This window comes from Brassica rapa, chromosome A10, assembly GCF_000309985.2.
Source record: "Brassica rapa cultivar Chiifu-401-42 chromosome A10, CAAS_Brap_v3.01, whole genome shotgun sequence".
In the NCBI taxonomy this organism is placed as follows: Eukaryota; Viridiplantae; Streptophyta; class Magnoliopsida; order Brassicales; family Brassicaceae; genus Brassica; species Brassica rapa.
Window position 1 is genome coordinate 4,090,359 of NC_024804.2, and position 14,891 is coordinate 4,105,249.

Sequence of the window (14,891 nt, forward strand, 5' to 3'; positions counted from 1 at the left end):
TTTGACTTTGAACCAAACTTAACCATGTAAGTGTCCATAACCAATCATAAACGATTTTACATAGTGTTCTCTTGCGATCAACCAATCATCAAACCAACCTTTATTCCCGAATGTTGATTGTATAGCAGTTTCTCTTACGATCATCATAATCTATAGTTTCATGTTCTAGTAGCAAAATTCATTAATGTTAGTGGTCTCAAAAAGTGATTCTATTGTGCAATGATCTAGTTGTACCCGATTATATCAGGAGAGAGTAACGAGGTGAAGAGGATTTGATCCACTTCTTTGACTAGAGTTTAGGAGATAAGGATTACTAGTTATCGCCTTTATGTTGTCGGAATCTTGATCACAGACCAAACACCTACATCTCTGCTAATATGCTACATTCATTCTGTTCTTGTTGGGGCATTACAGTCTAACAATGTGTGCAGAGCTACAAATACCATGAAAGTATTCAAATACAGATAATCAAAACATTTGAATAAAACATACAGAATCATGTGAGAGTTAGCTTAGCCTTTTTTCTGGGCCCGTATTCTTCTCAGAACAGTCTGCACACTGTAGTGATCAGATACAGAAGCTGTATCACTGTTTTGAGTATTATTCTTGCCAGTTACAAACAGTGACATTTCAGGTAAAACCTCGATCCCCGCCAAATGTTGTGCCCACTTATATGGCCTCGATGTTCGGCTCTCATCAAATGCATGATCATCACCAAGAATGAGCTTGGTTGACTGAGTAACAAGCAAGCCAACAAAAGAAAGTGGGTATGGATGGTTTCAAGAAAATAGATCTGAGCGCATATAAATGTACCTGGTGAGGAGGCTCAAGTCCAGCATCGTCTGGAAACAAGTTGCACAGGATATTTTTCTCTGGTCCATCCTGAGATTCTTCAATGCCGACACATACAACATTCAACTTCAACAAATACTCAAACTCAAGCTTATGTGATTTCGGATCTGGAGTCTCATCATCATAAATGTGAAGGACAAGTTTAAGAGGATGGACTCGATACAGTCCTGCCTCATCAGAACTCTCTTTCTTAAGTCGCTTCCTTTGCCTTTTCCCATCATCATCAGAGCTCTCTATAATAATAATAAAAAATAAACACTCCATTCACTTCCTACATAAACAAAAGTCTCACACTTCCTAACCTTGGTTCTGTTCCGCTTGCTGGCGAGCATAACTCTGAGCATCCTTAAGACTCCCAGATACCTCGATGTCTATGTTCTCTTCAAAAGCTTCCTTCTGGGCCATGAACTTCGAATACACGACGTAAAGCGGCGGAGGAAGAAGCTCAGCTAGATCATGATACTTGAGCTTCTTCGGATTCGGCAAACTCAACTGGTTCTGTACAGGCAAAGACGCTTTCTTCAGAGACTTGAGATGCAGTGGGAGACTTGAGAGAAACTTGGCACGCTCGGAGTTAGCTTCCAGCAAACAGTTCTTACGTTGTTCCAACTCAGCTCGAAGCTTGCATACCTCTTTCCTCTGAAACACAAAAAGCTTAAATCAAGAAGATGAGGAGAACCCTTGAGATGGATTGGATTATGTTACCTGATGGAGCTCAAAGTTGAGTCTTTTAAGCATCAAATCATGGGAAGCATCGTTTGAGAGCGTCTGAGATTTGATAGCTTCGGGAGCGTCTCTGAAGAAGTCTTGTTCGGATATGAGATCGATGTTGGGGTACTTGGATTTGAACTCTCTGGAAGATCTGGTGGCTTTGAGGTAATGGCTCTTCTCGTACGTGAGATTGTGAAGCTGCAATGAAGTGAGATCCATTGGAGACTTTGATGACTCTGTCTCTCTTCTCACTCTCTCTTCTTCCATCAGAATCGCACGATTCGCCTACCAATTGCAAAAATAATGAGAACATCTGATGAAGCAAAACCCTAATAATAAGGTTACGAACCTGGCGGAGGTTGATGAAGTTGAGAAACATCTGAGTGAGGAGTTCGCGGTTCTCGGATTTGGGGAGTCCCTGATTCTTGATGGAGAGCATCCTCGAGATGATTTCTTCGATGGAGGATTTTCTTTCTCGGAGTAGCTCTAGCGGCGACTTCTCCGGAGCCATCTCCCTTTCCATACTTCCGTCCGACATGGTTTTAAGCAGCGGTTCCTCTTTCTCCATCAGATTTATTTATTAGTCTAGCCCTTCAAGATTTTCTATTTTCTCCATTCATTTAGAGTTTAGACCAATGTTTTTAAAAACCGGACCGGGTAAAGAACCTTAAACTTTTCTCGCCACCGGTTTGATCCAGTTTGATTAAATTAAATTGAATCTAATAATATTTTATAAATAAAATGCAAATACAAATTTTCAATAACCATTATGTTTAAAAACTTTGAAATACCAAATTGAAAATGTAATAAAAATGATGAAATTATTTAATAGTTTAAATCTAAATCAATACAAAAAAGCACATTTAAAGCAAGAAAAAGCAGAGTATGCCGAACCTGCAGAGATTGTTTCAGAAACAGCATAATACCACGCTAGCTAAAGATATAATGCCGCTGTTGGCTCCTTCGATACCTCCAGGTTTTGAACCTCCTGCTGGTCTGATTGCTCCACAAGTCTTTGATCAGATGAAATTGTATATGAACTGCCTGGATCCGGAAGAGAGGAGAATCATGGAATTTAGAACGAAGAAGGCGTTAGATGAGTTGTCAAAAGATTCAATTGCTCAACATGCTGTCTTAAGAATGGAAGATGCGCCAGTGATATCTAAGATCTTTAACAAAGAAAAGGGATTAGTCTTTGATTATAGGAGAGTGAATGAGACTGTACCTCCTAAAGTAGGAGAATCATCCTTCCAATCGGAGGGTCTTCACAGAAGAGAGAGCATGCAGAAACAGAATGGTGTCTGTTATGAACAAGGCCAGAGGTCCATGTCAGAATCACGATATAACAGGTTTCAGGCTTTGGTACCTACTAATGAGGGGAACTCTATTGATCCCAAGTCGGGTGGAGCCGAAGAAGATGAAGGTGATACGTTTGGACTCTATGGTGGTTCCAACCGTGGTGAATTTGAGATTGGTTGAAACTTTCCTATTCCAACACTCAAGAATGGAGGACGTCGTGGTAGTTCAAAGACAGCGTCTTCTTGGTCTAGATGCAGTACTAGGGTTAGCCAACGTAACAATAGTGCTGTCCCAAAGGACGGTGAGGAGAGTCAGTTGAAGAGAAAGGCGGAGGAAGACATTGAAGTTACGTCAAAATTGTCCAAATCAGCAGAGGGTTTGATGGTTCACCAGAAACCAGCCAATCCTCAATGACGTCGCTCAGTTGGAACTGTCGGGGTTTGAAGAGCAACCTGGCAGTTCGACGCCTGGAGGAGATGTCTCGTGAGCATCTCCCGGATTTCTTGTTTCTCCTAGAGACTAAAAACTCTAGTGATCACGTGGTAAGTGTAGGAAGATCGTTGGGTTATGACCACTCTTTTTTGGTGAACCCAGTGGGTCTTGGAGGTCGGCTGGCGTTGTTTTGAAAGAATTCTTTTGAGGTGGAGGTGCTGCGGTTGTCAAATAGATTCATTGATACGAAGATCAAGTCTGGCAAGAAGTGTTACTATATGACTTTCATTTATGGCGATCCTGTTAGACAGAAGAGAGAGGAAGTTGGGTCAGAACTTAAGAAGATTAATCTGAACAGAAGTGAAGGTTGGGACCTCTTTGGCGACTTTAATGAGATCATGAATAACACTGAAAAACTTGGTGGGACGCTCCGAGCGGAAAGTTCTTGTTACCAATTCAGATCCTTCGTAAGAGAGTGCAGAATCAGGGAATTCCCGAGCTCTGGCAATCATTTCTCATGGGCGGGAGTTAGAGAGGTGCGCATGAGTGGTATTAAGGAGAAGGTTTAGATTCAATGAATGGTTCCGATTGTTCCCAGGTTCAAATACTCATTACCTAGAAGGTTTGGCTCTGATCACCGGCCAATCTTTTCTAATATGAGAGTGCACAACCATAAACGCATTGGAAGGTTCGTGTTTGATAAAAGATGGTCTTCAAATGAGGAGGTAGATACGATCATCAAGAACCATTGGACGATGGGCGTGTCATCTTCTAACCAAAGAGTCTCGGACAGGATAGTGTCTTGCCACAAAGACTTGTCGAAATAGAAGCGAAGCAATGCTGGTAATTCGAAAGTACAAATATTGAAGCTCAAAGGGGAGCTTGATCTAGAAGAAGCGAAGCATAGTCCTACCATTCAGAGGATAATGGAGTTACAGGTTCATCTAGCCACTCTATATCATGACAAAGCAACGTTTTGGAAGCTTAAGAGTAAGAACAACTGGCTAAGTCTGGGAGACAAGAACACAAAAGTCTTCCATGGTTGGGCCAGAACTCGCAAGATGAAGAATTCGATTGCAACTCTTAGGGACCCTGGTGGTGTAGAACACACGGAGGAGGAACACAATATAAACTGATTTGCCAAGTTCTTAAAAATTATGGTTGAAAAAAAGTAATCTGAAAAAATAAGTAGGACATTTGTGTATCATTGCATATGGACCTCTTGTAATTTAACGTTTTATAGAAATATTACTCATGATAAATCCTTTGGCAAACAAAAAGAGTTTCACAAACTGAGTGAGTCTTTTTTGTTTTTCATAAGTCATGACTAATTTGGTTTACCAATTAGGTAATTTAACTCAATGGTGTAAAACTATAATGTTTTCTTCGGTTCTTAATATTTTTTGGATGTTCGATTAAAAAATACGAAATAACGAAGGTAATACCGAACATAAAACATTGTTTTAGAAAAAAAACTTGATTGGTTTTAGTTCATATATATTAAACCAAACTAATTCTAACTTTTAAAATTAAATTAGTTCACATATATTAAACCATCGAATTCTAAACCATAAAAATCCCTAATTGTTCGCCTCCAAAAAAAAGAAGAAGGAACGAAATAAACTTCTAGAGTTTCTAAATTGAATCGATCGGGAAAGAAATTACGCGGCAGAGAGAAGTAGAAAAGAAAATTGTAGCCAAAGACAAGAGTGATTACCAGACTTTTATAGAGTTGTCTCGTGATCTCGAAAAACGAAATTTTAGTAGTCTTAAAAAAAGAAAATTCGATAAATTAAATAGGAAAAACGAAGATTCCAGAAGGGTAAAAAAAAAGAATTTAACATATTTAAAAAAAGTCTTGGTCAAATTTGAAGCTTCTAAGCTAAATTATAATATTTTAAATAATACAACCATTTTACCTCAAATTGTATTGTATTCAATTTTATAACTTACATATTAAAATAAAACCTTTTGTGATAGTATGCAGATAAGAAATAAAAAAATCAAAATCAAAAAGTTATTTTATTTATCATAAATAGTAAGAGTACAACATATTAGAGTTAAAGAAATTTAGTTCTATTTGCTTTCTTGCAATAAAAGTAAGTTGATAAATAAAATATTTCTTCCGTCGATATATTTTTTAAATTTATAAGAATTTTATGTATATTTTGAGGGGTGCAAACCTTTTTCGAGCTGATCTAACAATTCAACATCAGCAAACAATTGTTCATTTGTTGTGACTTGTTGACTTAGCTTGATGTCAGCATGTATCCACTGCATAGTACATATGAGCACTTCTATTATATAATGAGTTAAACAATTCCGAGATGGTTCCAAGATCATACCACTTATGCTAAAAACACTTTCTGATACCATTGACGAAACTTGTATGTCGAGGAGATCTACAGCCATTTCTGCAAGAATATGGTACTTCATCTTGTGAACCTTCCACCAAGAAAGAATATCGAACTCAATACTAAGCATGATCTGCGGATTTTCAACTGGCTCTTTCAAGTAAATTTTTTGTTCATCTCTTGTATCTTCTCCCTTGTAATCAACCAGTTCCTTGTACACACAATCCATCTTCTCATAACCAAAATCTTCACTGATCAGTTCAAATTGTTGACTGAGCGGGAATTGTTGCTCGATTGCCACTTTCCCTCAGTTTTGTATACCGTTTTTAGAGAAGATGTATTTGGACCGTATTAAACACATAAAACCCATTAAATTCAAAAAATAATAAAACAATGACTTTTGATTGACCATGACAGGTGTCGTCACTATAAACTCTGAATTAATGACATGGAATATGATGTAGATGGCCTAAGAGTGAATGAAACTTTTTTATATATATATATATATATAGATTGTGATCATATATAAATCATAAATTTATCAATGTACCATATCTTTTATATTTAAACTATATGCGCAAAACACAAATATGGTATACAATCCGTGCAAAAAGATGCTTACTATTAATAAAACTACTATATATATTCAGTTGGGAAATAATAAAAGGATGAATAATATATAATGAAAAACACAATTCTAAACGGTGCCGCTTGGGTAGAAGCAATTACACCAATTCCCCTCGATAGAGGCTCTTAGACTAGCTAAAGCGGCGGTTTGATTGCATTAATTCTCTCCCTTCGACCTCACCCAGCCTCGGACAAGAGGGTTCCTGAAAGAATGGGCATGGTCGGAAGCGAAGAAAAAGAAGGTGCATCAATCAAAGCTCTGGGCTCTCTCTTCAAGCTTACCCAAATCCATCTATGGTATATATCTCTTCACACTTAATAATCACTGTTACTAGAGAAGTTCGATCTTTTTCTCTATCTTCTGATTCTTGCTCGCTCGTCTGTTTGAATACTCAGGGAAGATGGGTCGACAGATACTCGTTTGGTTCCTCTCTTCCATGAGCACAGTAAGTCTTCACTCTAACCTCACTTTTAGTCTAAGTGATTGATGTTTTTTTCGGGTAAAGAAGACAGGTTTGAAGATATGGGATTGATACAAGAGATGAAGGCTCTGGGTCTTCCTGTTGCTTTTCAGACAAATAAGGAGGTAGCTTTTGTCTCTATTTATCAAAAGTTCTTGCTTTTTTTTAAAGTTCGTTTTAGATGCTGAAGATTTCAACAATGTCATTCAGTGGAAGAACAGAACCAAGTCTATCCACCAAAAGAAAAGAATCAAGGATCGATCAGACGAGGTTAATGTTGATGTTGCATCCCCTCTGAGTTTGTTTGTATCTGATTGCTCTCCACATCATGCTATTGGTGGAGATGAAGAGGTTGGTGCACCCTGTGTGGAAAACGACTGTGTTCAAATAAGTGCAGTAGAACAATATGATGAAGTTGCTTGCTTGGGAGATGGAGATAGAGATTCTTTGTTGACATCAGATGCAACAGATTCTCAGAGCTACGAACTCGGTGATGAGCATGGCTCTAGTGAATGGAAAGTTTACTGGGATTCTTTCTATGGACGCAATTATTTTTACAACGTTATAACACAAGAGTCTACATGGCAGCCACCTCTTGAGATGGAGCATCTTGCTTATAGCCATGAAACCCATAACTTGAATGAATTGCCTATAGAGGTGAATGAGATGGAGGCCTACCTGTTTTATCCTTCTTGTGAAATTTCAGGAGATTTTGTTTATTTACTGTTTTCTTATTTTTTTTTTTTTGGATAAAAGGCAACAGAGAAGCAGCCTGATGACTTGCTCGGAGAGTCACCGGTGGTTGATGTTCCCGCCGAGCAATCTGATGATCTTGGTGGGGTTTGTCAAAGTCAATGTGAAACAAAATCCCTAGAGGAAGTTAGCAGGTATTACAATTCAACATAATGTGGTTTATTTAGTCTTAGACATTGATCACCAATTGGTATGTCTCACTCTTACAGAAGCATGACTACAAGAAGAAATGTTTGGTACAACTTTAGTTTAAGAGAGTGTTTTTGTGTCTCTTTAACAGCATCCTTCTGACATTTGACTTGTTTCCAGTTTGATTGATACATACCAAGAAACTTCCATTGGGAATCAACTTCTGGATATTACTACTCTGGAAGAAGAGGGAAACGGTACATCTGTTGTAAAATCAATTAAGAAGGCTAAAAAGAAGACAAGAAGAACTCGAGCCAAGAAGATATTCTCTTGTTCGAACACAGGTCTGTATTCATACAGCTCTGAATCTTTATAGCTCCATCTGTGTCGGTTGTGAAAATCTTAGAATCTTCTATGAGCAGGTGTTCCTGATGAATATTCTGATGTCCTTGGCAAGTACTGGTGCCAACGATATCTCCTCTTCTCCAGATTTGATGAAGGCATCAAAATGGACGAGGAAGGATGGTTTTCTGTCACTCCTGAAGCTATAGCTAACCATCATGCCTCTCGGTGTAGCGGAGGTGTAGTCATTGACTGTTTTACAGGAGTTGGTGGAAATGCTATTCAGTTCGCTTCAAGGTAACATGATATACACTCTTTTTTTTTTTTTTTTTCACAAAGATTTCTCTCTGATGTGTTGTGCCATTTTAGGAGTCATTATGTGATTGCAATTGATTTGGATCCAAAGAAACTTGATTTAGCGAAGCATAATGCTGCCGTATATGGCGTTGCTGATAAAATCGACTTTGTGAAGGGAGACTTCTTTGACTTGGCTCATAACTTGAAGGTTTGTTTCTTCAACTCGTCTCATTTTTCTTTTGGTTTTAAAAGGTTTTTCTTTGACTTGGCTCATAACTAGTTACATTGTGCAGGCAGGCACTGTGTTCCTATCGCCTCCATGGGGAGGTCCTGATTATCTTAAAGCGAGTACGTATGACATGAAGACAATGTTGAGACCTCGTGATGGGTATATACTATGTTGTTTTTGAGATCTTAATCTCTTTCCATGATAAGTAATATTTCCTCACTGTACCTTCAATGATGCAGAGACGCTCTATTTACTGCGGCCATGAACATCGCATCGACTGTTATAATGTTTCTTCCTAGAAATGTTGATATTAACCAATTGGCAGAACTAGCCTTATCAACATCTCCTCCATGGTCACTTGAGGCAAGTCTTTTTTTCTTTTAGCTTTTTCAGCATATTTTTTTGTTTTTTTTAAGAAAGGCATTCCAATATTGATTCTGACCATGATTCTTGTTACATTGAAGAATAATATATGTTATTTGGTATATATATGGGCAGAATATTTCAGCTCTTAATAACATATGTCTAACAGGGAAGCTCCAATGTTTTCAGGTAGAAAAGAACTACTTAAATGGGAAGCTGAAGGCAATAACAGCATACTACTTCAGACAAGATGGTTGTTAAAACTAAGAATAAGACAGAGATTCTTCTCACCCATCAATGAACGAATGCCACATGTATCTGCATTTGTGTCAGCTTGTGGAATTCAAGTAAAAATGACAATGGATTTGGAATCATAGTTTTATGCGTTTGTATATATAAAATGTGTGTTTTTTTTTTTTTTTGTAAACTTTGTGTTATTAAGATTACTCAGCCTCTTGTCACACATTTCTTCAAAGTGTAAACTCGTGAATGAACTTGTGCAGAAACATTTATTGTTACTGTCCATAACTCGGCTTGTTTGCGTTATTGTATCTCGAGTCGACCTTCGTTATCTCACAGTGATGTAATTGGATTTGTTTGATATCACGTAGATTTTCAACACTTACATCTCCTTCGAGACCTTTCACTCTCGAAACATAAGCTTTCAGTCATGGCGAATTCTCAAATCCACTTGGGAATTGGGATGATCCGCGCTTAAACCTTCTTGAAATTTTTGCAAATTTGTGTTTATGTGTCTGGCTGTTTAACTTCCTTCTCTGCAAGCAGATACTGAACTATAAGCTATCAAGCAGGGGAGAAATCAAGAGCTAATGGTTCAACATGGCACTGTAATTTCGAATAATCTTCACTTATGCCTGTTTTTTTTTTCAATTGAGAAAAATACACTTTGTACATTATTGTGAACCAAACTTAATTGCAGGGGAAGCATGGCAATCAGGAGAATCCAGATCAAGAGAGAGTAAAGGTGTGTATCGTTTGTTGTTTATTAGCTGAAAAGAAAGTCTACGCTGAGCTAACCTATTCTCTGATTGGAAAATATGTCTAGGGAAGCTGGTGAACGTAGACAAATGATGCTTATTCAAATATTGTCTTCCCAAGCCCGAGAGAGAAGTAAGTCCCATCTAAAATATTTTGAAATTCATCTAGCTTCTATTCCTTTGTTTCTTGTGACTGTCATCAATTTGATGACCTTACACATTGTGGTATTTTCTTTTGTTGCACATTGTGGTATTTTCTTTTGGTGAAGAAGGTAAAAACCCAGTCACATTTCCATGTCATGGTCATAAAATTTACATATAGTCAAGTTTGTGCTCAATTAGCTGACACTACACGAATGTTACGCATCTGAGAGTTATTGCATACGATGTTTGTTTTAGCAGGTTTCTGAAAGGAGCGGCTTATATAACACTGCTGGAACAAATAAACAACCAAACTATCAACCAGACCAAAATTCAGGGTACGGTCACACTATCTTCCAATAAACAGAAGTTATTAAAGCAATAAGCTATGCTCTCAAAGTTTAACGATACCATTGAGTGTAAGTTGTCTCGAACGTGTTTACAGACCCAGAGACTTTGTGGGGGTGGACGACGATTAGGGAGAAGAAGATTATACTGTACTTTGTATATCCATGGATATCTCAGTGCTGAGTTGGTGAGTTCACTAAGATGTGCTTAGATGTTACTGTGACATATGTTTATTGTGAGTGAATCTTAATGGTCGTCGAGAAATGGTTGGAATAAGATTAAAGATAATCAGAAACTGAAACTCGTGTTTTATATTTTTGGCATCTCTTATGTCAACCATTCTAGCTTCATCTTTCTCATGATTTTCTTTCAGAAATGTTGCTTATTATCAGACTTTTTTTGCTAATTAATACATGGGGAAATTTTACTTTTACATTTTTTTTAGTATCACTATTCAATTTTACCACTATGCATGCATCTAGTTAGGCATTTATAAGATTATAATCTCAAGTTTCCTGAATAAAAACCCTAAGTCTTAACTATTTTCTTTTTAAGCACCAAAACTTCAATCAACCTATTTAACAAATACTTGTTCAATATAAAACAACAATTTACATATAAAATCTCTGAAACCATCTAGTTTAACAAATCATATTAGATTTCTTACGATCCCTAGCTCCCTGTGAATTCGATTCCTAAGTACTACAACTCTACCTCTTATTTGAGAGAGTATAAATCACTCCTTAGGGTAATTTGAGTGGTATCAAATTTGGCACCGTTGCCGGGGAGATTTGATCGCCTGATCGATCTAATTTTTGTTAAGTTTCTGACACAAAATTTATTTTCTTGGATTTTCAGGTACATGCACCAGCAGTACTAGAAGCAACATGGAAACCCAACTACTATTCTCACCAGATACTGCAAATTTGGAGCGTTCAATCCGCAAAGAAGCGCGCTCCTCATCGACTGACAACAACACCCGTTCGTCGCTCGATTTTGTTCAACCACCGTCGACCCAGACACTAGTCCCGTCGACCGATACTCGCTCACCACCGTCGACCAAAGACACTCATCTTCCATCGACCGACATCCTCCATCTCAAGCAGCAACATAGAGTACCTTGACCTGCTCGCTGGGGACTTCCCCCTCTTCCTATGTATGGGGAGAGTAGCCTGGAAAGAACAATGTACATGGACCAGGTGAGTAAGGATGCAGCTCCGTGGACAATTTGAATCAACGACCTAAGAGTCTTCTTTTGCACTTGCTCAACATTCGGAGAGACCACTCCGTTCCTCGGACCGATCGATACTCCATCACAGACATCGATCGATACTGAACCGCGAGACATGTTTGCGACTTTGATACTGGTACAAGATGATAATGGTGACATGCATGACCAGGAGGGTCATCTGCGTAATGCAGCAGGACAGAGGATAGATGCTCAGGGGGCTGCAATCCCTGAGTCTGATGCTAATGCTACATGTGCTACTTTACCTGTAGATGAGGCTGCGCGACCAAAGACGTTGGCTGACTACAACCGTCCATATCATTTCTAAACCAACAGATCAGCCATTCGTCCTCCCACTATTCAGAGGGATTTTGAGTTAAAGGCGCAGTACTACACACTCGTGGGCCAGATACCCTACCATGGATTGTCTCACGAGCATCCTATGGACCATTTGGAGAGGTTCGAGGATCTGATATATGCTATTAAAGTCAAAGGAGTCCCAGAGGATTATCTCCTATGCAAGCTCTTCAAGTTCTCTCTTGACGGAGAAGCTTCGCATTGGCTTAAGCAGCTACCACCAGGATCTCTCACATCCTGGAGCGACATCAAGAATGCATTCTTATGCAATTTCTTTGATGAAGCATGCGCTGAAGACTTGAGGAGCAAGATCGCTACTTTCTCTCAGGGGCCTGCATAATCATTCAGAGGCTCTTGGATCAGATTCAAGTCTTATTAGAGAGACTGTCCACACCATGGATTCAATGAAGTACAACTACTCAATACTTTCTACAGAGGCATCATAGTGCAGTACCAGATGGCTGTTGATGTTTCCAGCAATGGAAACTTCAACATCATGACACCTTCAGATGATGGAGAAGATCCTATGGAAGAGGATAGAGTTCCTACTGGAAGAACCCTAAGGAGAGAAAGGAAAAAGTGGCGAAACATATGAAGATGGGGGCTAATGAAAAGGAAAAAGAAAATTTCCGAAAGAGGGTCTTTAGGATTCCTATAGATAAGCTATTCGAGGATGCTTATTATACTCACAGATTATGGATGTTCTTCAGAGAAACTAGAGAGAAAGAAGAAGACATCAAGAGAATGTTCTGTGAAGCTAGAGAAAAGATGAGGATGAGGATTACATTGAAGAAGAAGAGTGATCTTAGACAATTTGTAATACCATGCACGGTGAAGGGTATTGAATTTCCACATACCTTGTGCGACACAGAAGCATCAGTCATCATCCTACCTAGGGTTATGGCAGACCATCTGGGTCTGCAGGTGGAGCCTTCGCAGGAACTGTTCACTTTTGTGGATTGTTCCTAGAGGAACTCATGAGGAATTGTAAGAGACCTAGAGGTGCAGATTGGTAATGCAGGATTGTTCTAGTTGATTTCCTTGTCTTGGACATCAAGCTAAACTGGAACTCCTCTCTACTACTTGGGAGACCCTTCTTGTCAACAGTGAGAGCAATGTGCAACTTGCAAACCAACCAGTTGTGTCTAATACTGATAGATCCTAATGCCCACTATGACCTCATTCCAGTCAAGAAGCCACAGATGTCCTCCAAAAGAATCAATGATCCAGGAATCATTGCAGCTTGCCATTGTGGAGCCGAGTACGAGACGGAATACTCAGCATCGATCGATACTCACACAGCAACATCGATCAATAGTATCCATCAGAAGTCGACCGACATACCACATGAAGAATCGGTCGATAGTCGTCCATATGATCGGGAGAACGACTATTACAATCCCACTATTGCCGCATACACCAGACAACACATGCATACAGAATAGTATGATGAAGACTATGAGGATGAACGAGCTACCGAGTACAAAGCTATCTTTGATGAGGAGGATACACTTCTACATCATTCTTCTTGGAAAAGGAATGCACCATCGATCGACATACCTGGCTCACCATCGATCGATACTCAACCTCCTCAGAGAAACCGAAAACGCGCATCAACCAACATCGCCAACTACTCATCGATCGACACGGAAGTTAACCGAGTAAGAGAGGGAGACTACTCGATTGACGGGCAGATGATCACCATCATGAAAGCTATACAGTAGAAACATCAATTTATGAGCCAAGAGCAGAGGAACTACATGAAGGTTTCACTTATGAGAAACTTGTCAACATACAAAGACGAGATAAAATAGCTCAACATCAATCATAAACTGCTTGGGGAAGAACACGATACACGCATCCGATCGACATAGCATACCTTCCATCGATCGACATAAATCCTTCAACATCGATCGACATCCGCTCTAAACCAATAACCACTGTAAGCGAAAGAGATAAATTTAATAATGAGTATCTTACTCCAGACAAATTTGGTATTTTCAAGGACCCAGATGGACACGCAAGAGCAATAGACGGACATATACTTAATGTATCTCGAAAAGATATTGTAGACATCCTTCAGACAGCCAATGGAGCAGAAAATTTGTTCATTCATCAACGCAACAGTCCAAAATACCAACAGAAGGATACAAAGGAGTTTTATGGCACAGCTGGTGACATAGAAAAAAGCTTCAAAATAAGGTCTCGAAATCCTACTCGACCATCAATCGACATTGCCATCCCAACATCGATCGACAGACAGCCAGAATTCTGCAGAAGAGCTTTTGATTCCCACGGTACCAGGAGATTCTACTGGGAAGAAAAGGATCAATATGGCGTCTACAAAGATGAACATGGATACGCCAGAGATCTAGATGGAAACACCATTCGTCTTCACAACATGGATATCAGAAGAGTTCTAGAAAGAGCTTCAAGAGATGAGCCAAACTACATATGTCTTCCTGAACATGCTAACCTATTCACACATACAAAGCTGGTACCAGAGATCTACACAAGGACGAGATCAATGAGATGTTCTATGGAGTCTGTGGAGAACAAGAGAATAACAAAGACGCTTTCCAGATAAATTTTGATGGTGTCTACTATCCATTGAATGATAGTATCAGTTGGCTAACTACTTTCGTGGAGGAGATGAAGCAAGACATAGCCAGAATTCAGAATGCTACTGAAGTTGCTCGATCGTCATCGATCGACAGAGATCAACATACATCGATCAACATTCGTCAACGAACATCGATCGACAATCAGATGCCAACATCGGTCGACAATGATCCACCACGCCCACATAAGATGAAGTCTCAACAAAACTTTCACACCAGGAAAGAGATAGATCAGTTGGTAGAAGAGATCTATAGAGCTCTGGAAACTACAGAAGAGAGGCTTGATGGGAGATGTGATGACATCTATTTCCCAATGGATCTTAGCATCAGTGCTTTGACTTCTAAGATT

The 14,891-nt window shown here is 39.1% G+C and overlaps 2 protein-coding genes across 3 annotated transcripts; one reads left to right on the forward strand and one right to left on the reverse strand.

The window, feature by feature from the left end:
* Positions 1 to 368: 368 nt before the first annotated feature.
* On the reverse strand, positions 369 to 2,173 carry LOC103848368 (THO complex subunit 5A). Its single transcript, XM_009125286.3, has 5 exons — positions 1,913 to 2,173; positions 1,558 to 1,848; positions 1,155 to 1,491; positions 814 to 1,085; positions 369 to 734 (listed from the first exon to the last, which is right to left on the reverse strand). The coding sequence occupies exons 1-5, from the start codon at positions 2,129 to 2,131 to the stop codon at positions 513 to 515; spliced, it is 1,341 nt and encodes a 446-aa protein (XP_009123534.2). The 5' UTR covers positions 2,132 to 2,173; the 3' UTR covers positions 369 to 512.
* Positions 2,174 to 6,313: 4,140 nt separating this feature from the next.
* Positions 6,314 to 9,374, forward strand: LOC103848369 (trimethylguanosine synthase). Of its 2 annotated transcripts, none has more exons than XM_009125287.3 (11): positions 6,314 to 6,572; positions 6,672 to 6,721; positions 6,782 to 6,861; positions 6,947 to 7,393; positions 7,493 to 7,623; positions 7,799 to 7,962; positions 8,041 to 8,257; positions 8,330 to 8,465; positions 8,551 to 8,645; positions 8,726 to 8,849; positions 9,039 to 9,374. In XM_009125287.3, the coding sequence occupies exons 1-11, from the start codon at positions 6,487 to 6,489 to the stop codon at positions 9,108 to 9,110; spliced, it is 1,602 nt and encodes a 533-aa protein (XP_009123535.1). In that variant the 5' UTR covers positions 6,314 to 6,486; the 3' UTR covers positions 9,111 to 9,374. The 2 variants fall into 2 exon arrangements, with proteins under 2 accessions (XP_009123535.1, XP_009123536.1); XM_009125288.3 differs by having other exon boundaries at positions 6,785 to 6,861.
* The last annotated feature ends 5,517 nt before the right edge of the window (positions 9,375 to 14,891 follow it).